Consider the following 21,830-nt stretch of genomic DNA (forward strand, 5'->3'; position numbering starts at 1 on the left):
AAAGCAGTCCTAAAATCAGTTACCTGGGGCAAAGGATGGTACTGATTACAGTAAATTAGGTTAAAAAGAAAGTTTAACTGAAGTCCCTTGTGGAAATACTTTTGATTACTCTTGAAGCTTCTTTTAAGGAGCCAAAGGTATTGAATACCTTTTCCAAGCCAAGGCAACTATTCCCAGGTGTCTGGATGGGCAGAGAAAGTGAAACTCAGACTTATCTGTACAATCTGGGCTCTTTTCCTCTGCCAGACAGGCAGAAGCTGTTGTAGTCTGGGGTGAGGTTTTGCCTGTTGTCAGGGTCCAGCTGAAGGGGTGTTTGTAACTCAGGCCTCTGGGAATTCTCTTCCTATTCAGCAGTTGTCTCTGTTGTTGACCAGGTGGAGTCAGTCCTGCTATAATCAGCTGGCAGAACATTACTGTAGGTTTGAGTCTGGAGCTTGGGACATCTTGTTCCTCCTTGCATGGATCCACATGGCCAGGAAGCTTTCTGGGAGTTGAAGCTGTTCAGAGGCAATTTGGGTAACCAGTGGTGGCCCAGAGAGCAGCAGGATCTCCTCAGTCAGAGACTGTTCATGCTCAGTGCATCTCAAGAAACACTACACTGGCCATACCCAAGCATTGCCTCTTAACTCAAGGTGCATCCTCTGGTTAAATGTGGTGAATGTAGAGAGACAACAAGGAAAGAATAAAACTTGATCTCTAAATAAGGCACCTCAGCTGAAGGGGTTCATTACAGTTGCTCTCTGCTGCTATTGACTGAAGCTGCCTAATAGTTAAATGCACCCAAAGTTGCTGGATTTAACCTGAGTGCTGTAAAAATCCTTCATCCCCTTCCTCAGGCTGCAGGATCTGGTTGGAATAGCAGCACCTGTGACAGGTCAGTGGAAGAGCTGATACCTTCTGTGTGCCCCTATTTCTCACTCAAGGCTCAGGAGCTGAGCTGCTCTCAGGGGTCTGTAACAGCCACCACTGGTGAGCTGAGCTGCACCTGCACAGTGCCAGGCGTGGCAGCACGAACGCAAACACTGCCCAAAGGGGGTCCTTCATCAACCACAAGATGAAGCAGCACTGCAATTCCCAACAGGTTGTTGATAACATTTTTGTTTTTATTGTCAATTTGAGCATTTCAGTGGGACTTTAGTTGGATAGGAGATACTTTAGTTGGATATTAGGCTTACCCGTACGTAACACACATTATGTACTTAGAAAAGAACATGGCTTTAAAAGGGGGAAGAATAATGGCATTTTGAAAATAAAATAGATTATAGCACTAAAGAGTCACAGTGCAATGATTTAATCAAACAACTACATTATATATATAATATTTAAAGAACATAAATATTCAGGAAATTCACTACAACATGAAAATAAAAGCTTCACATTCTCTCACGCTTTTCAAAAGAACTGGAGACAAAGTGACAGCTCCTAGACAGACTGCTCAGCTTCACAATACCTCTCTTGCTTAAGGGACTGTCCCTCCCCTCAGCTCCCCCCAGGAAGGATGCTGGCACTAATCTAGGAGTTCTCCCCAGTAACTTTGAAGCATTTAGCACAGCCACTCCCCCACCCCCCATTATATTCCAAGGACATGCACTACAGTCTATACGGCAACGCTTCACAAAGTCAGCAAAAACAGGTCCCTAACAGCTGCCCCTCTGTGCTCTGAGGCCTGAACTCTTTCATTTCATGTCACAAAAGCCCAAGGCTCTCCAGTCAGAGGAAATAATTTACTCAAAGAAGCCGGTGCAGTTTCCACAGTGGGATAAAGCTGATCTGAACAGCAGCCAGAAGGGACACTATTTACAAGTGCTAGGAAAGCCCAGAGCCAGGGAAGGGCAAGTTCTTCTCAGGAGAATCCCCGAGCAGCAGAATACTTTTGTATCACATGCCAAAGCCAGTGGGAGTCCAGGCAGGACACAGGAGGAGTGTAAACCACACCATGTTGAGGAAAGCCTGGTGCTTCCCACCTACCAACAACTCTTTGCTTCAAGCCTCAGGGGCAAACGCGGGAGGGTTCATCAGCAAGTCTTAGAGCAAAGGGAACCTCGTGGTGACAGCTTCCCTTCAGACAGGACATGGGACAGGTCAAGCTGCCCCCTCAGAGCCACAGCAAGGTCCAGAACCAGGGTACAAGGGCTGTACATGCAAATGACCAGCAGCTACCAGGCCTAACAGCACAGCCCACTGCCACGTTGGGAAACTTGAGCCTAAATGTAAGACACTAAATGGTAAACTTTGTCAAGTACTGAAGATGTCTTCCAAAGTGCTAAGCCATGTTTGTTAAAGCTATGGCAAAGTAACAAAAGCAAAATCTTGGAGCAGCTTACAATCGAAGTCTTCCCTACTCACCTGACACCGGGAAAAGGTCCCTGCTGGGGTGGCACAATTCCCCAAAGCAAAGCATTTTGCTGGCTGTGTGCTGGAATTTAGGGGATTTGCTTTAACAACAAAAGTTTTCTGAACAGTTCTTTACAGCACATTCACAACAGAGATCCTACTCTAGGGAACAGAGCAGGGCTAGAAACATCCATCCTTCAGTTCAGCTGTGAGGACAGGGCAACACTGCAGGAGGGGCCAGGCAGGAATCAAGACTGGTGTGTCCTGCATGGGGAAGAGTTATGGATTTGGGGTGTTTGGGTGTTTTTTTAGTGAAATAGCCATTAAAAACAAAACCAAACCAATCTGATGAACCACTTTGCACTGAAGTATTAAATTAAGCCCAGTAAACAGCAAGGTTTTTAAAGTGTCAGTTTTCTCACTGCAGCTCTCTTTGGAATCCCAGAATCCCAGGATGGTTGGACTTGTAAGGAACCTTAAACACCATCTCAGTCCAAGCCCCTGCCATGGGCAGCAATACCTCTCACAAGATGCAAAATTCACCTTTGTTCACAAGAAAACGTCTTAAGAAACCTTTCCTAGGGAATCAGATTACTCTAGCTGTGAGACTATCCCAAATCCATTCTCTACCAATCATTCTTCAGATGGATAACACTCACCAAATTCCAACATTTAACACATTTCTTGGCATATGCTACTATTGAACAGACTTCCTTGGCCACCCAACACTCCACACTTCACAGAGGCTACTATAACTGTGTCTGATGGAGCAGAAATCCAGATTTACCTGGACAAAACGAAGCCATTCCAAACCGGAACACTGGATCAGATATCATGCATTAGGAACAAAAAAATTATCTCAAACACTGGAATGCACTGGAGGTCATTTAGTCTCCTAGGGAAAAACCAAAAAACCCAACCCAAAGACTAAATTAAATACAGCCCAGAATACTGTCTAGTCATATTACTGAGTATAGTGAGAGTGCCTGAAGGCACCACGTGTGTTGTCCATGAAGATACTGGTGGTGCCTTATTTTAATATTAAAGAAGTCGTAGCTATAAAAAGAGTTAGTTCCATCCCAGATTCCCAGCACTTATTTGTGCTCCTTGGTGGGGGCATAGTACAGTTCCATGGGTTTGTTCACTTTCCAGTACTTCTCACTGACCAGTTCCAGGGAAAAGGACCCATTTAGCACCTAGAAGAGAACAGCAAAATGGGAACAAATGAGGTAATCTGGTGTTGTGCTGTAAAGGCTACTTAAATCAATGCTTAAATGTGTTGACTTGAAGGAGTCACCAATAATGTGGCACAAGTTGCAAGCTAAAAACCACAAAGATTCTTATGTGAAGTAATGTTTTTCACCTCTTCAATTTTAATTGGAGAAGAATGGCATAAGCCAGGTCATGGTTGGTGCCATCACTGCATTTTCCCCAAGTAATTTCTATGCCTCCTTTTCTACCAAACAAGTTTTTGCCAAAAAGCAAGTGATCTGCTGCTAAATAAGCTGGTGCCACAGCTTATTTTCCCCTGAGGCCAGCAGAGCGGGTTTTGAGCAGACGTGCATGCAGGGCTGTGGCTGGCCAGGCGAGCGGGGCAGTGCGGTGCTTACGGTGAACTGGCCGGCGGCGGTGGCGATGTAGATGGTGTACTGCTTCTCACTGGCCGTGTCCAGGTTCATCTGGTTGGACTCGCCTTTGCTCCGCAGCTCCTCCAAGGCCAGCCTCACTGCCAGGTACTTGGACAGGTGATCAACCGTGGCATTGCCCGAGGTCTTGATGTACCTGTGACAGCAGCCACACAGATCATCGATAACGCACAGCCGCAGCTGTGGGAAAAGCCATCTGCAACGCCCCGAGTATTAAAGGTCAGCTGTGAAAAGGCCTTTAGAGACAGTTCTCAGCTGAAGCCTTGCATAGATGTACACACATCACAGAGAGATGTCTCATCAGCAGAGAAAGCCAAGAAAAGACCTGAGGAAACACCAGAAAACTACTCTTTGCTGTGAGTCAAAACTTGCAATCTGTGCTTGGACTGGATTATGAACAGAAAGAGTCAGGAAAAGCTGCCAGCCTGCAAATCCTGCTGACACGAAGCTGCTCTGGAAATTGCTGACACTTATACAAGGTTTGTTTATTCCTAAAGAATCTTAAAGTAGAAAGGGGCTGATATAACACCATCATTTCACTACTGAACTGCAATGCTAGAAAACCTTAAAAACATCTTTATTTGTGATCAAAGGCTTAAAACAGCCTATGACCGTATTTTTTATAATAGTTGAGCAGTACCATCTACCTGACTTGGAACAGAAAGAAGGGGAGAGTGCTTATTTGCATCTGGTCTTGGCACAGGCTGCCCAAAGAAGCTGTGGCTGCCCCTGGATCTCTGCAAGTGTCCAACGCCAGATTAGACGGGGCTTGGAGCAAGCTGGGATAGTGGAAGGTGTCCCTGCCATGGCAGGGGGTGGCACTGGATGGGCTTTCAGGTCCCTGCCACTTCATCCTGTGATACAAATAAATAGGGTGTGGTATGACTGAAGTAAATTGATGTTCAGAAGCCCCAAGAAGTGATGGGAAACCGAATCACCAGGAAACAACTGCAGAATACCTGGAGATGGCAAAGGGCCACTGACCTTGTCTGCGCACTGTCATCGTTCTCCATGAGGGTGGGGTGAGGCCTGAACACCAGCTCGATCTCACTGGCCCCGTCCATCACGGGATCTATGGCCACAGTGGTGTTGTTGTTGTCCAGCTCCAGCCCAGAGTCATCTGAGGTTTTGGTCCTCTTGTTGCTGGGCCCCGCTTCCTGGTTGCTGTGTGTGGAGGCGTTGCTGCAGTGGGAGCTGTCGCCGTTGTCCTCGGCCCCGCTGCCATTCTCAATCTGCTGCTTCTTGCCCCGCTGCAACCTGGCCACAAACAGGCAGAGATACACCCTGACCCATCCAGAATCCAGCCAGGTCACAACACACCTCTTCCCCAAGTGAGGCATGTGCACATGCAAGCACTGAACATTTCAGAGAGATTTAAAGTTTAAAAAATTACTAATATTAATTCTTTAGTAGAGAAATATAGACAGAACTATTCATTTTTTCATGTTTCTCAAACACCTTTTAGCTATGTTTTAAGACTATTTTAACTTTACACAGTTGTTTTTCAGGCAATTGCAGACCATTATTTTCATCCAAGCATGGATCCACATGTGATTAGAATTATTAAATCACACCATGCTTTATCATGCAAAGTTTGGGGACTCTCTCCCAGCTGTCTCTCTTAGGTTTAAATGCACATCTGGAATTTCACCACGCTGTAAACACCACCATATTCCAGTCTGTGAATTAAGTCACAACTAAGCCCCAAATCCTGGTATTCTGTGCATTTATTGGCATGTAAGGGTAGCTAGCATTTTGGTACAGGATTTATGGTGTTACGGTTTCTTATCTAAGACATGACAGCCATAATTGTGTAAAGCTAAGGTGAAGTTTCTATCAGGCTGCCACAGAAGTCACAGGGAGTGATACAGAGATTTCTGATAGTAGATAAAAGCTTAAAAATCCTTTTGCCAAAGGTTAAAAAATGTTTTGGCAGATATCAGAGGAGAGGAGAAGATTCTCAAGCTCTACAGGCACAAGGACAGGGGTTGTATTTTTAGCCTAAAGGCAAACGAGGTGATTATGTACCTGTTCATAGCCTGAATCTTTAATCCCTCCTCGATGCTGTGACTCAGGGCTTGCTGGTTGTTGTGCTTGCTGATCCTGGCCAGCACCCTCTCCTGATGAGCCTCGTACTCATCCCGGCTCGGGTAAATCTTACTGATGAGAGCATCGAAATTGGGGTCTGGCCGCAGGGATCTTTTTGAAACGAGCTTTTTGCGACATGTGGGACATTCTTTGTTCCTGGACATGAGCAAGAAGGAAGTAAACAACACTTAACTCTCCAGCAGTAACAAAACTCTGCCCTGTTGCTTCCATTCTTGGTCAAGGTGCTCGCTAAGACTCAGTATTTATAGTAAATCTGGAAAGGGGCTTCTGTCTCTTGACACATCAGGTAGTTGCAGATATTTAAACAAAGATCCCAAACATATCTCCCCCTGCTGCTCTTTTATTTTAAAGTATGTTTGAACAAACTATTTAGACTGAAGAGATCAAAAGTCCCACATTCCCTTCTTCTCTTCATTTTCTGGATGGATTTTTACCTAGAAAAAATTGATGTCTAATGGAAATTATACGGAGGCACAGTCTTAGGAGGAAATTCTTCCCTGTGAGGGTGGGGAGGCCCTGGCACAGGGTGCCCAGAGAAGCTGTGGCTGTCCCTGGATCCCTGCAAGTGTCCAAGGCCAGGCTGGACAGGGCTTGGAGCCACCTGGGATAATAGAAGGGTGTTCCTGCCCATGGCAGGACATGGTGGGACTGAATGGGCTTTAAAGTTCCTTCCACGACAAACCATTCTGGGATTCTATGATTCCATGATTTCTAACACTCACAGGACACATAATTAGAAATGGCTGAAGGCCACATAATTTGAAATGTATAGTTAGGAAAAGGAAGAAAAAGGGAAATGAAACCCATTTTTGTCAGTAATGTGTATTTTTGTTTTACTGTTACTGGATCTAAGGGACAAAAAGAAAAGAAAAATGGACTTCAACTCCTTGTAAGAAACAGAATTATGAAATGATTTGTCATGAGGAAGCAATTTGATCTGTCTTCCAGAGATGACTGAAAATGGAAAAACAGGATTTGAAATGTGTGCTGCACATTCAGAAACTCCCAGGTCACTGTCCTACATCAACCCCCCACCAAGGACACTTCCACCTCAAGTGCAATGGACTGTCCAAGCCTTCTTTCCTCCAGTGCTCATCCCTGCCCCTGGCAGCATCCCCTTCTTGTCCTCTGGCAGCGTCCCATCCCTCTTCCCGGCAGTGTCCCATCCTTGGCAGTGTCCCCTCCCTGTGCCTTGGCAGTGTCCCATTCCCATGCCCTGGCAGCATCCCCTCCCCAGGCCTTGGCAGCGTCATCCCCACCACATCCTGGCAGTGTCCCCTCCCTGTCCCCTGGCAGTGACCCCTCTCCCTGTCCCCCGGCAGTGTCCCCTCCCTGTCCCCCGGCAGTGCTCACGTACCCGCTCCTGAGGGCAGTGATGATGCAGTCGGCGCAGAAGCGATGCAGACACTCCTTCGTCGTCATGGTGTTCTTGAGCATGTCCAGGCAGATGGGACACATGAGCTCGCTGTGCAGGCTCCGGGGCGACACCACGATCTCCAGGCCATCTGTGATGGCTTCCTGGCAGCAAAGAAGGGAAGGGTTCTTTCCTGGGATTGAGTCCCTTCCTCATGGAGACAGCACATTTTACCCGAGGGAACACAGCAAAGAGAAAGGACACACAAACACCTCAAGCACACAAAACCCCAGTGCTGCCAGCCCTGCAACACACAATAAAAACAAGGGGCTGCTGGAGAGGGTCCAGGGGAGGCCATGAAGCTGATGAGGGGTCTGGAGCACCTCTCTGATGAGGAAGAGACTGCAGGAGTTGGGCCTGGTCAGTCTGGAGGAAACAGGACTGACTCATGAATATATGTAAGTACCTCCAAGGGGTGTCCGAGGATGGCTCCAGACTCTGTTCAGTGGTGCCAGTGACAGGACAAGGAGCAATGGCCATAGACTAAAACACAACAAGCTCCATCTCAACACAAGGAAGAACTTCTTCTCTTGGAGGGTGCAGAGCCCTGGAACAGCTGCCCGGGGAGTGGAGTCTCCCTGTCTGGAGACATCCCAAACCCCCCTGGACGTGCCCCTGTGTCACCTGCTCTGGGTGACCCTGCCTGGGCAGGGGGTTGGACTGGGTGATCTCCAGAGGTCCCTCCCAAGCCCAGCAGTGCCACAGCTCTGTGATTACCTGGGGTGTTCTCTGCAGCTCGTACAGACTGAGCTCCCAGGTCTTGCTCAGAGGCTGCGTCCCGTTGGTCTGCACGGCCTGAGACATGGCTGGGGAAAGAAGGGACACGGGCTGAGCACTCAGGTGAGTCTGGCTCAGGATCCTCTCCCCTCCCAAGCCACAGCAGCGTGTGTCCAGCCAAGCAGAGGCTCCAGGGAACACCCGTCCCCCCACGTACCAGGCTCTGCTGTGTCACACAAGGATAATCCCCTGCTTGTACCACTCCAGGAGAACTGGGGGAGCTGCTCAGCCGTGAACACTTGGCAAAAATCAATTCAGCTGTTAAACAAAAGTGACACAGAACTGAGGGCCAGAGAACATGGGCCACAAATGCCACCTGATGTGGAAAATATTCCTGAAACATCCACTTCCAAACATGCACATGGGTCAAGCAGGATCTGCTTCCTACACCGAGGGGAAGGGCAAAATGAGACAGGACACAGCACAGTCAAATGTGCTCACTGGAGCACACCACGAGGGCTTTTCCTTCTTCAAAACACATCCCATGGACATTCCCATCAGAAGTTTGAAGGATGCTGAAAGATCAAGAGAAACCTAGTCACTGCATAATTTAAATAATAATAGTAATTTTAAAAACCCAGAGAAACTGCAGTGCTGTTCCATCAAAATTTTAGTATTACTGTATGAGATGAGGCAAAATTACCACACAGAGTCGCTGCAGATGTGAAGAAGTGTGCAAAGGGACAGAAGAAAATAATGTTTCTGAACAGAAAATACTTTTATGCTGGGAGAGAGGAGGCATTGCTTCCCATGACTCCAGAAGTGCCTGCCTTGAGCAGGAAAACTTATCCCAGACAGTGGTATGTTTAAAAAAATAATTGTAACTATGTAAGTGGCAAGACTGCAACTGCAGACCTTTTTTTCTAGGTGGAAGAAGTAGAAGTGCTTTCTTTTATTCCTTTTTAAAATCTGGGTTTCCAGACCCTTCAATTCAGCAGCCAAATGCATTTTCTATTGGCATCTACCACATAGATTATAATCTATTTTCCAACTCATTAAGTTCTTTATGAAAAGGCCCAAACTCTCTGGAGAACAAGGTTACTATGTAAGCTTTAATTAATTGTGAAGGGAAAAGCAAGATAATCTGTGCAGAGTACTAGATCTACTTTCATCCAGGCACAGAAATCAGAGTTTTCTCATTTGGTATTTTCCTTCTTTTTGAGGAAGGAGGGGAAAAAAGCCTGACATAAAAGAGCCACATCCACTATTATGTCTATTAAGTAGAATCACAGAATCCTGGAATACTTTGGGTTTGAAGGAAGCTTTCAGGTCATCCAGTTCCAACCCCCTGCCATGGGCAAGGACTTCTCCCACCAGTCCAGGTGGCTCCAAGCCCCGTCCAGCCTGGCCTTGGGCACTGTCAGGGATCCAGGGGCAGCCACAGCTTCTCTGGGCACCCTGTGCCAGGGCCTGCCCACCCTCACAGGGAAGAATTTCCTCCAATTTCCAACACAAACGTACCCTCTGTCAGTCTGAAGCCCTTCCCCCTTTTTCTGCCACTCCAATTCCTCTGAGTCCACCTCCAACTCCAATTTTACTGTGTAAATGCCGTGCCCTAAAACTGCAGTTTACTTGTCACATGAGACATGTTCCTCTGTGGGGATCAGAGAGGTCCCATGTCCAGTTAAGACCTCACCAGCCCAGCAGAGGTGAGAAGCCCCAGCTGCAGACTGAAGCACTGGGCTGTCCTGTCAAGTGTTTTATTTCACTTATTCAGTGGTATGAATTTAATGATGGCATTAAGTGACGCATCTCAGCAAAGAAGGGAAATACTGTTTCTCTGTGTTCTAATTTCCACTAATATTTAAGGCAATTCCAGGTGTACAGGAAGCCAAGTGCTCCAGGATAAGGATTTTTTCATGCTGTTCTAACAGAGGCCAAACATCATTCTGTGTCTGCACTGGTTACCACTCTTGTGTGCTTTTAAAACTGGCACGTTCAATTAACCATCATTTCAGCAGCTGAAAGAAATTCATGAAGCTGCTAATCACAACCCTTGCCAAAACCTGCTGGAGCACATGGACCAAGACAGCAGAGCCCCAGAGGATCCAGCCTGTCCTAGACAGGAGCCTGCTCTCCACACCTGAGCAAAGAGCTCATCCCAGCAGCCCCTGCCTGTACAGGTAATTCCTCAGCTGAACTCATGTGCTGGATAACACAGAACAGCAGCTCTGGGGCCAGGCCATCACCAAACCCACCCACCGCACAACAACCACATTAACACCGACATTTCTTCCTGGAAAGGGTGGTCAGGCATTGAAGGGGCTGCCCGGGGGATTTGGAGTCCCCATCCCTGGAGGTGGCCAAGGAAGGCCTGCACATGGCACTCGGAGCTCTGGTGGTGGTGACACGCTGGGGATCTGGCACAGCTTGGACTTGAAGATCTTAGAGGTCTTTTCCAGGCTCAGTGAATCTGGAATTTATCCTGCAGCCACACCTACAAACCCGAGGCTACACTGCACAGGACTCTGTACAGCTGTCTTGATGTAACTGACAGCTTTACCAGAAATCCTTCTCATCTGAGATGCCAACTGCTTCACTCTCACCCTAAGGGCTGCAGTGGTAGTACTTTCAAATTTTAAGAAGAAAACCAGTGGCCTTAAAGCCAGTTGAAAGCTGCAGAGATCCACACAGCCCATCCTGTCACTACCAAACACCTTCTCTGCCTCTGGCAAGGGAAATCTGAGGAGCAGCGATCAATTCAAGCATGCTGGATCAACAACAAAAACAAATTATGCTCCATGGATTTTTTACTCTTCTTGATCATCAACAAGTAAGCCTGCTCAGCTTTTCCCCTGATCCCCTACAAATTCCATATCTATATCATTCCTGAAAAATGCATGTGAACGAGGCCTGCCTTCTCTTCCCTCTGGCACTGGTGGCTCTCAGATTGGGTTGTGTTTCCTCACACTGCTGAAATCTAACCCAGCAACACCCACAGCTGGCACCAGGATCAAGCATCCATCTCCACAGTCAGGAAAGGCATTTTGACCCAGAATTGCACTGACCATGTAACAGCCACCAAGTACCAACCAGCAGTCACAAAACCAAAACCAGTGAACCATCATTTCAGATGTTGCATCAATGAATGACCTTCTCCATTGGTTTGGGGAAGTGAGGTGGGAAACGCCTCTACATTCAGCTGACTCTTCAGCTTCCTTTTAGGACAGTCCACTGCTACTAGATTTGAAGCAAGAAATCATGCATGGCTCAGGTCACACTGGCTGATTGTTTCTAGAGCTACAGAAGTAGGAAGTTTTTCATGAGCTGAAGGAAGATTATCTTCCTGCTCTTGACACTGTGTTCAGAGGGAAAAAATATGAAGTGTAAAGTTTCTAGACTGAAGGTACAACAGACTCTTTATTAACTACTACTGGCAAAGGGACAGAAGATAGAGAAAAAATGTTGAACCTCACATTTGTTCTTCAGTCTGGAAATTTAGGCCAGTGAAATTTCACATTACTAAAAATCACTGGCATAGTTCACTCTTCCTCTGCATCCCTTTTGGCATTGTTTTTCAAAAAAGTCTTACATGTCAGGTTTCTCACACTCATCTTCCCAGCTCACAGTATGAGACAGATTTCACCTCAACAATACCCACTTTTCACCTGTTCAACATTTCACATCTTTTCCACTTTATAACGAAGGTGGGATCGCTTCTTCACAGGCCACACGTGTGAGCACCAGGAACAACGTGAAGTCAGACAGCCCCATGAGCCTTTCTTGAAAAAACTTCTAATACACCACAACCTTAGACTTTTTATCATCTTTTTACTTTTATGATTTGTCTGTTCCCTCTGGATAAAAGAGGAAGGCAACCAGTCACACAACAACAGGTTAACTGGGGTGAAACCACATTTCCAGAATCACAAAACAATTTGGATTGGAAGTGATCTTAAATGATCATCCAGTTTCAACCCCCTGCCATGGGCAAGGACACCTTCCACTAGCCCAGGGTGCTCCAAGCCCCATCCAACCTGGCCTTGGACATTCCCAGGAATGGGACAGCCACAGCTTCTCTGGGTAATCTGTGCCAGGGCCTGCCCATCCTCACAGGCAGAAATTTCTTCCCAATATCCCATCTAACCCTGCCCTCTGGCAGATCAAACCTCTCTCTCAGAGCCACAACAAGCAGTAGTTGTTTGGATTAGACCTGTAGCCAGAGGGCCATTCTTGTAAATCATAAAGAAAACCACCTTAATCAATACTATATGGACCCCTGCAACCCTTCAGACTGACTCAGTCTTCAGGCACAGCAAAAACCCTAGGCACAAACTCCATAATTACAGGGTACACACATCTGTCACTATCAAAGCCAGAGCTGACTGATAAACCAACGTATTACACCTCAACAAATTTGAAGAAAACCAGTTGGGATTTAAAAATTTAGGACCGTAAGTCTTGTTCCTGAAATGCTGGGAAACAGGCAGTTACAGGAAAAAATAACAGTAAGGAACACCCTGTCTGAAAGGCCCTTGTATCTTCTGCCTGCTCACTGACTGGGGAATTTATGCTGGGATGTCCTTCTTCCAAATGTGCTCGGACAAAAAACTCCAGCATAATATCCACAGCATAATATCCACAACTATTACACACCACATCCACTTTACAACCTCTTACACTGAAATATACTTAATTATTTACTCCAACGTAGTCATGACTGAAGTAGGGTGGGCATTTGGCTATCCCACTCCTGAAACTGTCCAGTAAAAATAAAATCCAGCTGACAGCACTTAGAGCAGACCAATCAGATCTGTGGGCAGCCAAAGGAGGAGCTCAGCACCACCATTTCTCTGCTCCTGCCCTTCCCAGCTTACCTTTCACAGGTTTCCACCCCACATCCACCAATGAGTAACAGCTCCTTAGTCCTAGTGCTGAAAATGAGCCAGTTCTGAATATATAACATTTCCTCTAAGCTCTAGCCGAGCACTACCCTTGATGGTGGTCCTGCTTTAAACAAGAGCAGGGGATGCCATCAGGGATCCCTCACAAACCTGGATTATGCTCCAAAATGCTTTGCAGGTCCTGTTTTAGCCCAGACAAAGACTAAAGAGCATCTGCAGTGTGGTTGTGTCAGCACACCATGAGATCAGAGAAAGGCTGGAATGGTACCAAGCAGCTGGAGAGAGAACCCACAAACCCAGCTCAGGTGTGACCATAACCACACCACCCCCATTCAACTTTCTATGATACTTTCATGAAAAAAACCACTTATGAGGAAAAAAATTGCATCAGGCTCTTAAAAAAAAAAAGATTACACACATTTTTAGAGAGTATTAAAATCTTAGAAATAACTGATTTCTGTTCCAAGTTGTAAAAGGTAAATATTGAGACTTAAAACAGTAAGACAGTTAGACCTCTATTCAGTGTGCCAAATTCAACAGCACCTTCAACCATTTCAGGGTTTTCTTCCTAAGGATTAATTCCTTTAAAAACAGGTATTCATAGTGCAGTTACTTGGAAGTTTAACAGGTTTAGAGCTTTAAGTTTTACTCTCTCTCACACCATGACTAATACTGGGAACAGACTGCACGTTTTCACAGAGTACTCAACTCAATCAGTCATTTCAAATTATTCAATTAAAGCATTCTGAAATTTAAGGTTTTTTCTGGTTTTACTTATTGGCTTAGAGCTTGATTTGAAAAAAAAAAATCCAAGCGATCTGGAAGACACTATTTGAAAAAATTAACCTTCTCTGTACTTCCCTGGCAGTTCAGATAGCTTTACATCCAGTTGTAATCCAGGACAACTGGTACTAGATTATAATCTAGTACGTTTAGTATTCACTCTGAAGTTATTTTCCTCTCTGGATCAAAAATCCCCCAGGAAACAGCGAAATCAGGTTCTGACCTGGAGCTCCCTCTGTTCCCTGCTCTGGAAATTCCTCCTCGGTGATCCTGAACAAGGATGTCACCGCACCGGGCTGTGCCTCCCAAAGTGCCCACCACTCCTCAAAGTGTCTCTTGCTGAGTTTATATTGCACTTACTCTAGTTATACCCTGATCTCTGAAGGGGCTCAATGCAAGAGAGGAAGGTTCTACTGAACTGGGTTTAGTTCATTCAGCCATCAGGATTACGATCATCCAGCACCACCCCTGCCATGGGCAGGGACACCTTCCATAGCCCAGGTTGCTCCAAGCCCTGTCCAGCCTGGCCTTGGACACTGCCAGGCATCCAGGGGCAGCCACAGCTTCTCTGGGCACCCTGTGCCAGGGCCTGCCCACCCTCACAGGGAACAATTCCTTCCCAACAGCCCATCCAAACCTACTCTTCCAGCTTTAAAACCATGTGGCCCTTGTCTCTTATGGACCATGGATCCATGCTCTATGAGAGAAAGAAACCATCCCAGCAGCCACTCCTGAGCAACAGTGTGGCTGGGAATTAAGACAGGGATCAGATTCATGCCAGGGCATGATCATGTCAGGGATCCCTGAGCTGGCTTTGGTAAGCAGTGTTTAAAAGCACCAGCATCATTACAGCCCTGACTGCCAGCAATGATTTTGTGTCATTCCAACTTCAGTTCCAACTGAAGTGATGCTCACTGAAAATTAAACACATGATAACCACTCTGATAATCCCAATTTAACAGTGTTTGCACCTGGCCCCCTGCCATCCTATTTTCCTGTTTTATTTACAGAAGGAAATGAAGATATTAACATTCAAATGTTTTGATCAATTATATCAATATGGCCCCACTATGGCCAAGAAAACAATTTAACTATAATAAAACCATATAATTAATATTAAGACACAAATTGTACATTTGAATAGGTAAACTCTCACTGAATGTCAGATACTGGATGACTGGCACAATGGAGAAGTTACTAATGCAATAAAAAAACTATCTGTAAATACATGAGTGACAAATGTTCCCCACACTCAAGACCATGCCAAGTTCTACATTTAAAATACTGAGAAATCCAAGGTTTGTCACTCTACAAAGAGCAGTTAGCAAAGAGACACAACCTCAGTGCTGCCCTGGAGCACTCCCAGCCAGGAGGGAAAGATGTATCATGAATTCCAGACCACAGACTCAAAAATGTCCCAAAGCAGCCAATAAAACTGAGGAATGCAGAGAAATCCGAGGCACCGATGCAGTTTAACAGCCCCAACAGTTGGTAACACCAAAGACCTTTTCCCAGCATGTCTGTCCCTCTCAGTCATACCACAGCAAAGGTTTTCATTTTCCTAATAACTAGTCCCAAACTCCCATTTTTCCATAAATGTAACAGCATTTCTCTTCAACACTGAAAAAAAATCTTCCCTTGAAAAGCAAGTAACAACACCTAATGCTGTGATTATGGAATCCCTGGAAGGCTGCTGGACAGATGACATCTGACTGAGGGAAAAAATAATACTGGCATTTCTGAAACCCATGGGCTTGGAAGCACATGGTCTTTTACAGCTTCTTGGCTGTATTTACTCTCCTAAGAAAGTGTTTTGCCTTTGAGGTATGGAATCTTCCAGCTAACAGCCACTCACAATTCCCTGGCCCTGAGATGGATCAATCCATGGAGTTGGGCAGCATTTCCAATCTGGCTGTCAGGCTGCTGCTCCCGGCTGGGAGACACCGAAGTGTGACCTCACACAAACCATCTGCTGTGCATCTGGACACCTCTGGAAGGGTTCCATGAATCCGATGCTGACAGAAGTGTCCAAAGGGAGATAATCCTCCTGGTTTAGATCTCAAGGGCAACAGGGGAAAATAAAGCACCAAATTAAACTGTTGATCAAACTCCAGGCTGTTTTATGAGCGTTGGGAACAGCCATGTACTTCTGGACATGACACAAAGATGTGATTGATTTTAGGTTGGTGCTTCTCTGTATATTTATAGCTGGAAAGTATAGCAGCATTTAAGCACCCTGAGCCCAGGTACATCCCTCCTGTGGAGCTGAGGCTCAAATTTCAGTTTATTCTAACAAGGTCTGTACTCTGTATGCATCTGGCCTTTTCACACCACCTCCCAGATCACTCCATTCCTGTCAATAACCTTCAGTCCTCAGTGTCAGCTCCTCATTCCCAGTTCTGTACCCTACCCTCCTGGACACCTCCTCAGCTAGAAAAACTGGAATACATAAAAATACCATGACATTTCCAGAGAACTATCTATATCATCAGTTGCCTCTAAGGTGTCCAGAATTCACCTGCTCAAACTCATCAGATGTCAAACCCAGGCCATTCCTAAATTATAAAGCATAGATTATTTTTTTTAATCTTAAAGGATCCATTTGAAAACTTTTCAGGTTTTGGTACACACATACACACAAAAGCAAACATTGCCCACTGCTCTAATGCATCAGGCAGCAAGATTATTTTAATCATTAGAGCTCATATCCTGGAACTTAGCCTTTCACATCACCTACATCTCATCCAAAGTAGTATTAAAATATAACATTAATGCCTTCTGCCAGGAGCAGAAACAAAACCCAAAACTGTTACAGAACAGCAACATTTCACTGTTGAGGTGGGTCAATAGATCAGGCAAACACTTGACCTCAAATGTGCCAAAGACCTTTGCCAAGAATTCATCTAAAAAGGAAAACAGCCATTACCAACCTATAATTTAGCCCTGTGAAGCAACAATATTAAGCAGAACTCTGGGGGAGTGAGTAGAATTGTGATTTTTTTCTGCTGCTTGTTAAATTTTACACCAAGTTTTTCATATTATGAAGCATGGTACTGTATAGTATGTGTGTGACTACCCAGGTGAGTTTCAAAAATGAAGTTCTTTATCTCCTAAATTAACCTTGGACTTGAGAATTAATAACCAGCTGGGAAGGAGAAAAGCCAAAATTCCTTTCTAAAATTCATTTCAGTGCTGTATCAGATCAGAACAGGAGGGATAAAGGACTGAAAACTTTTGGGAGCAAACAAAAGTAAAGCCTCAAACTCTAGAAAAGTTGAATCCATCAAGCAACTAAATTGTGCAAACAATTCATGATATGTGTTGCCTTAGGATATTTTTAATGAGACTTAGTTTTTAATTCTTCCTTGCCCTGCTCTGCTGGCACATTTTTTTGAGGCCACTCTCTTGCTGTGTCCTTGAAGTAACAGCTGCCAAAAGCAAGACCTGAGCACTTCAACCAATAAGGTGAACTTTAATCATTTGAATACCTCTGTTGCGGCCTTTAAATGTTTTGCACATTTTAACAAAAATTCTATGAATATCCGTGCACTACAATTCAGAATTTTTTGCATCTTCACAAATGCTGTGACTGGTTCTGCCAGAGGTATGTCCAGGATTCCAGGTTCCTTCCAAGAGCTATGTTAGAGAGCCACAAGGATTTCTCTCCCACTTGGCAGCGAAGCCACAACCAACAGTGATAGAATTTTCTTGATGAGAACAAAAAGACAGCTTGGTTATTAATACACAGAAAATAAACTCCCCCACAACACCTGAGAGACAAAAAGACTCAAGCAGTTTTATGTCTGATTGACTTAATAGCTTCAGTAAATATATAAAAGCAAAACAGTGAATTTGGCAAGCAGGCAGCTCTCACCGAAAGCCAAGCAACAGTAAAGAACAATTTCTGTTTAAAGGACTCCCTCTCGAGTAAGACTGTCCATTTTGTAAGCAGTACCATAGGAGCAATACTTAACACAGTTTAAACCAATACTTACACAAAACAGTGCGATGTTATCCCAAGAGGTGAAGAGTAAAGAATGATTAGCTTTTAATTAGTTAACAGACCACTACTGCTAACTCCTTGCTGTCTGCAAGAGAGCTCCAGGATCCACAAGTGGGGGGAAAGCAGACAGGGGTAATTCCTAAAATATTTCTCCACTGCAACAAGTCTAAACAGCTCCACAATATCAAATGCTGCTCATTCCTTCGAAAATTAAGAATTTAAGGTCAGCTCTGACAGCCAGTTATTTGAATCAACAGAAAACCAAGCAAAAGCAAGCTAAGGCTCAACAGCATCTCTTCACCAATCTCTACTCTCTGTCTGCATCATTATTAAACTGCTGACCTATTCAGAAAAAGAAAAAAGGTAGAAGGTATTTAAGGAAAAAAAAAGTGGAAGGAATTCCTTTACTCCAATGCTTCTTTCATGCATGTTCCTAGAGCTGGTGCTTCAGTAAGAGGAAATCCAGTGCTCCTAAGAAAAATACAACAGAGCAGTCACAGACTGGAGTCTCATTTTTAAAGCTCCTTTCCCTCCTCCCATTACATTTTTTTTTTTGTAAGCAAGGGAAAGAGTTAAAAGAAAGATGAAGAAATTCACTTAGCCCAACATCTATTTCACATATAAGACTGATGGCTTTCCTGTAGCCTGTATTTCTATTCAATGACAGCAGAGCCTGAAAATGCCAGAATTCTGCTCCAATCACCCAAGATGCCGAACCAAGTCTTTATACTCAACCCATTACCACTCATCACTCCTAAAACACAAAGCATCATTGACCAAGGGAAACCCATGCAATTTATTTTGCTGGCACCTGCATATTATTTCACCTCTAAGACGTGACAGAAACTGTTTTTCTTGGCAGTTGCAGCAAGGCTGGTGCTTCAAAGCTTTGAAGCCAAAGGCCAACAATTTTAGCCACTGAAGAAGTAAAAAAATACCTCCAATACAATGTCTGTGTCCCTTTATTATCATAAACTTGAATGCAGACAACAATATTATTAAACACCACGAGTGTGCAATTATTAAACACTGTGAGTGACAATTCATGGGGGCAGTGAGGTTTAAAGATGCTCTCAATTTGTCTGTCATTGCAGAAAGGCACTGTCACAGAGTCACACCCAGCCACAAACTTGTACCTGACACTGCAGCTTGTGCTGTCCAGTGAAAATTCCTCCCATCTCCAGACAACTGATAAAGCTAATCCTTCCAACAAACGTTTTTAATGCAAAACATACTGCTTATCCATATCCACTGCTGTCACAGTGCCTCTGTCTTTGCTGACAGCTGAATGTCAGCTCTGAGCTTGACATGATGTATAAGAAAGTCAAATTATCTCATTACACAAGTTTTTAATGGAAACACAGATGAATACAAATCAGAGCACCTCTGCAGGGAACTCCTATGACAAATCGAGTCTTTGTCACTGAATGAATGACACTTGACGAAAGAATTCTCCCCAAGCAATACTAATTTCACCTGCACACCAGTCACATTTTTTCAAACGCAGGCAATTCCCTTTAATCCTTAAAAGCCCATGTGCAGTGCACAGTTATCACAAAGAACTACAACCACCTCCAAACAGGGCTGGATTATGAATTATCACACTGGAAATCATCTTTCTCTACTAGCTGTCCTCTGGATTTCTGTGGAATTAGGCACTTGATCCAATTATTTTCCACAGAAGAGGGTCTGAAAAACAAACAGCTTACAAAAATCCCGAGAAGAATATTGCTCAGTGCTTGTTTAATATACACACAGTGCCATAAGGCTGGTGCAAGGAAGGCAAGTGATCCAGAAGAGCTACTGCAGAATGTAAAACTTGGCAAGAAGCAAGTGCTAAATTCGTACAGAAGGCAGCGGGAGCGATGTGCAGGGAGGAGACACATCCTCAGCTCCCGGCACAGCGTCCCTCTGCACCTGCTGCCCTGTGGGAAGCGACATTTTCCCGGGAGCAGCCGGGTCGCTCCCAGCCCCAGCTCGCGAGCATCCCGCCCCGCCAGCACCGCTTGGCACGGGCTCCGGGACAGACAAAAGACCGGGAAGGCCGAGCTGTAAATCACACGCAGGACCGTAGTGCTCAGAGGAGCGATGCGCAGAGGCAGCGGGAGCAGCTCGGGGCCGTGTCCGTGAGCTGTCCCTTGCCGGGGATGGCAGCGGCGGTGCCGCGCTCGCCGGCTGGTGCTGCGGTACTGCGGCTGCGACGGAGCCGTGCGCTCTACCTCTGCCTGCAGCTCCCAGGCTGCACACATGCACCTACACATGCATGTACAGGGAGACAGCTGCGTACATATAGGTACGTGTGTACAGATGGATACCCCGGCTGCTCCGGGCTCGGCAGCCCCACGCCGGCCCTGGGGGCGGCTCGGTGCCCCGCGGCCCTGCAGCACCGGCCTGGCTGGGGGCAACGGGGGCTCCAGGCTGCCATGGGGCCGCTGGCCACGGCTCCTCCTGGACACCCCGACACCCGCCCCGCCGCCTCCCCGCCCGGGGTCAGCCCCGCTCGGCCACCGCGCACAGGCACCCGCGGCTCCGCACCCGCCCCGGTCCCGGTCCCGCGGGGACAGAGAGCCCCGGCGGCTCCACCCGAACCCGCGCTCACCGCCCGCCAGTGCCGCCTCGCTCCGTGGCCGGCGGTGCCGCCGCAGCCCCCGCAGCGCAATATGGCGAGCGGCGGCTCCGCAATGGAGCTCGGGAAATAGAGGGGAGTTACATATTCATGGCCGGGGCTGGGCAGGGGGAGCGCGGACGGGGCCGCCGCGCCCGGGCCGCCCCGCGCCCTCCTCCGCCTCCTTCACGGCCGGGGCGCGGCGGCCGCCGGGGCTGCTCGCTGCTTCCCCCGGGCTGCTCGCTGCTTCCCCCGCCCTGCCCACACCTCCGGCCCCGCCGCCGCCAGCGCTCCATATGCTTTTCCCGTTCCCGGGATGCGGCACCGCGTCCTGCGGGGCTCCCTCCGCACCACTGCCCCTCTCCATTGGCCGCCCTCCCCGGCCAGGGATGGCTGAGCTGCACCAGGAGAGGTTCAGGTCGCACATCTGGAGGAATTCCTTCCCAGAAATGGTGATTCGACTTTGGAAAGGGCTGTCCGGGGGGGCGGTGGGGTTACCGTCCCTGGAGGTGTTTAAGGAAAGGCTGGCTGTGGCACTTGTGCCGTGGCCTGGTTGACAGGGCGGCGTTGGGCATAGGTTGGCCTCGGTGATGCCAGAGGTGACTCCAGCCCCAGTGAGTCCGTGGTTCCCGCAGCCAGCCCCGGGCCCGGAGGGCGGGCGGGTGGCGGCGGCCGGGCCGGAGCGGGGCCGGGCCGAGCAGCCCCCGCTGTCCCCGGCCAGGTGAGCCCGCGGGCCGCAGGAATTGGGTTATTGCCGCCTCATTCCCTGCTCCGCGGGCTGGAGCGGCTCCGCCACCTCCGCACTGCCCGGAGGGTGAAGGCACGGCCTCGGGCCGGCCCTGCTGGGCTCCGCTTCCTGAGCTCCGGGGCGCTCGGACACCGCTCCCAGAGGGACGTGCCCGGAGCCCGAAGGCTGTGGGAAGCAGCTGAGCCGGGCAGGCAAGGCAGCGAGGCACCGAGCCCAGCGCCATCCCCACGGCCCTCAGACAGCGACAGAAGCTGAAGCAAGACTTGCGGTGTTTCTGTTTACGATACACCTCCAGGTGCTCTCGAGCATCTCCAGCCCGCTCTGCGCTCCTAACGCGAAATAAGCGTTTGTCTTCCCGTGTCTGCCTTTTAACGATTGGTAAATTAAAATTGTATTTATGAGCTTTGGGTCTTCAGAGGTGCCCTTACTGGTCTCGGCATTAACTGTTTTATAGCGATAGCATGGCAGTGCACTTAGTGTAATTAAATCTGGTGTGAGTAAAAAGTGAACAGAAATCAGACGTGATTTTGAATTAATACTTCAGTCTTTAATCATGCAGCAACATAA

At 47.0% G+C, this 21,830-nt stretch overlaps 2 protein-coding genes across 3 annotated transcripts in view; both read right to left on the minus strand.

Moving 5' to 3' along the window:
* Nucleotides 1-20,412, minus strand: part of SWT1 (SWT1 RNA endoribonuclease homolog) — a 63,167-nt gene extending 42,755 nt beyond the window's left edge. Inside the window, exon 1 of the mRNA XM_068199492.1 lies at nt 20,406-20,412. The gene's annotated coding sequence lies outside the window, so the exon portion shown is untranslated. The remainder of the gene's footprint in view (nt 1-20,405) is intronic.
* On the minus strand, nt 1,083-20,730 carry RNF2 (ring finger protein 2). 2 transcript variants are annotated; one of them, XM_068199497.1, is made up of 7 exons: nt 20,510-20,730; nt 8,221-8,309; nt 7,447-7,607; nt 6,009-6,224; nt 4,965-5,237; nt 3,945-4,116; nt 1,083-3,530 (listed from the first exon to the last, which is right to left on the minus strand). In XM_068199497.1, exons 2-7 carry the CDS (start codon nt 8,305-8,307, stop codon nt 3,429-3,431), a joined length of 1,011 nt encoding a protein of 336 aa, XP_068055598.1. In that variant the 5' UTR covers nt 8,308-8,309; nt 20,510-20,730; the 3' UTR covers nt 1,083-3,428. The 2 variants fall into 2 exon arrangements, with proteins under 2 accessions (XP_068055598.1, XP_068055599.1); XM_068199498.1 differs by lacking the exon at nt 20,510-20,730 and adding an exon at nt 8,438-9,571.
* Between the last annotated feature and the right edge of the window lie 1,100 nt (nt 20,731-21,830).

The sequence above is a fragment of the Anomalospiza imberbis genome, chromosome 9 (assembly GCF_031753505.1).
Source record: "Anomalospiza imberbis isolate Cuckoo-Finch-1a 21T00152 chromosome 9, ASM3175350v1, whole genome shotgun sequence".
NCBI classification, from domain to species: domain Eukaryota; kingdom Metazoa; phylum Chordata; class Aves; order Passeriformes; family Viduidae; genus Anomalospiza; species Anomalospiza imberbis.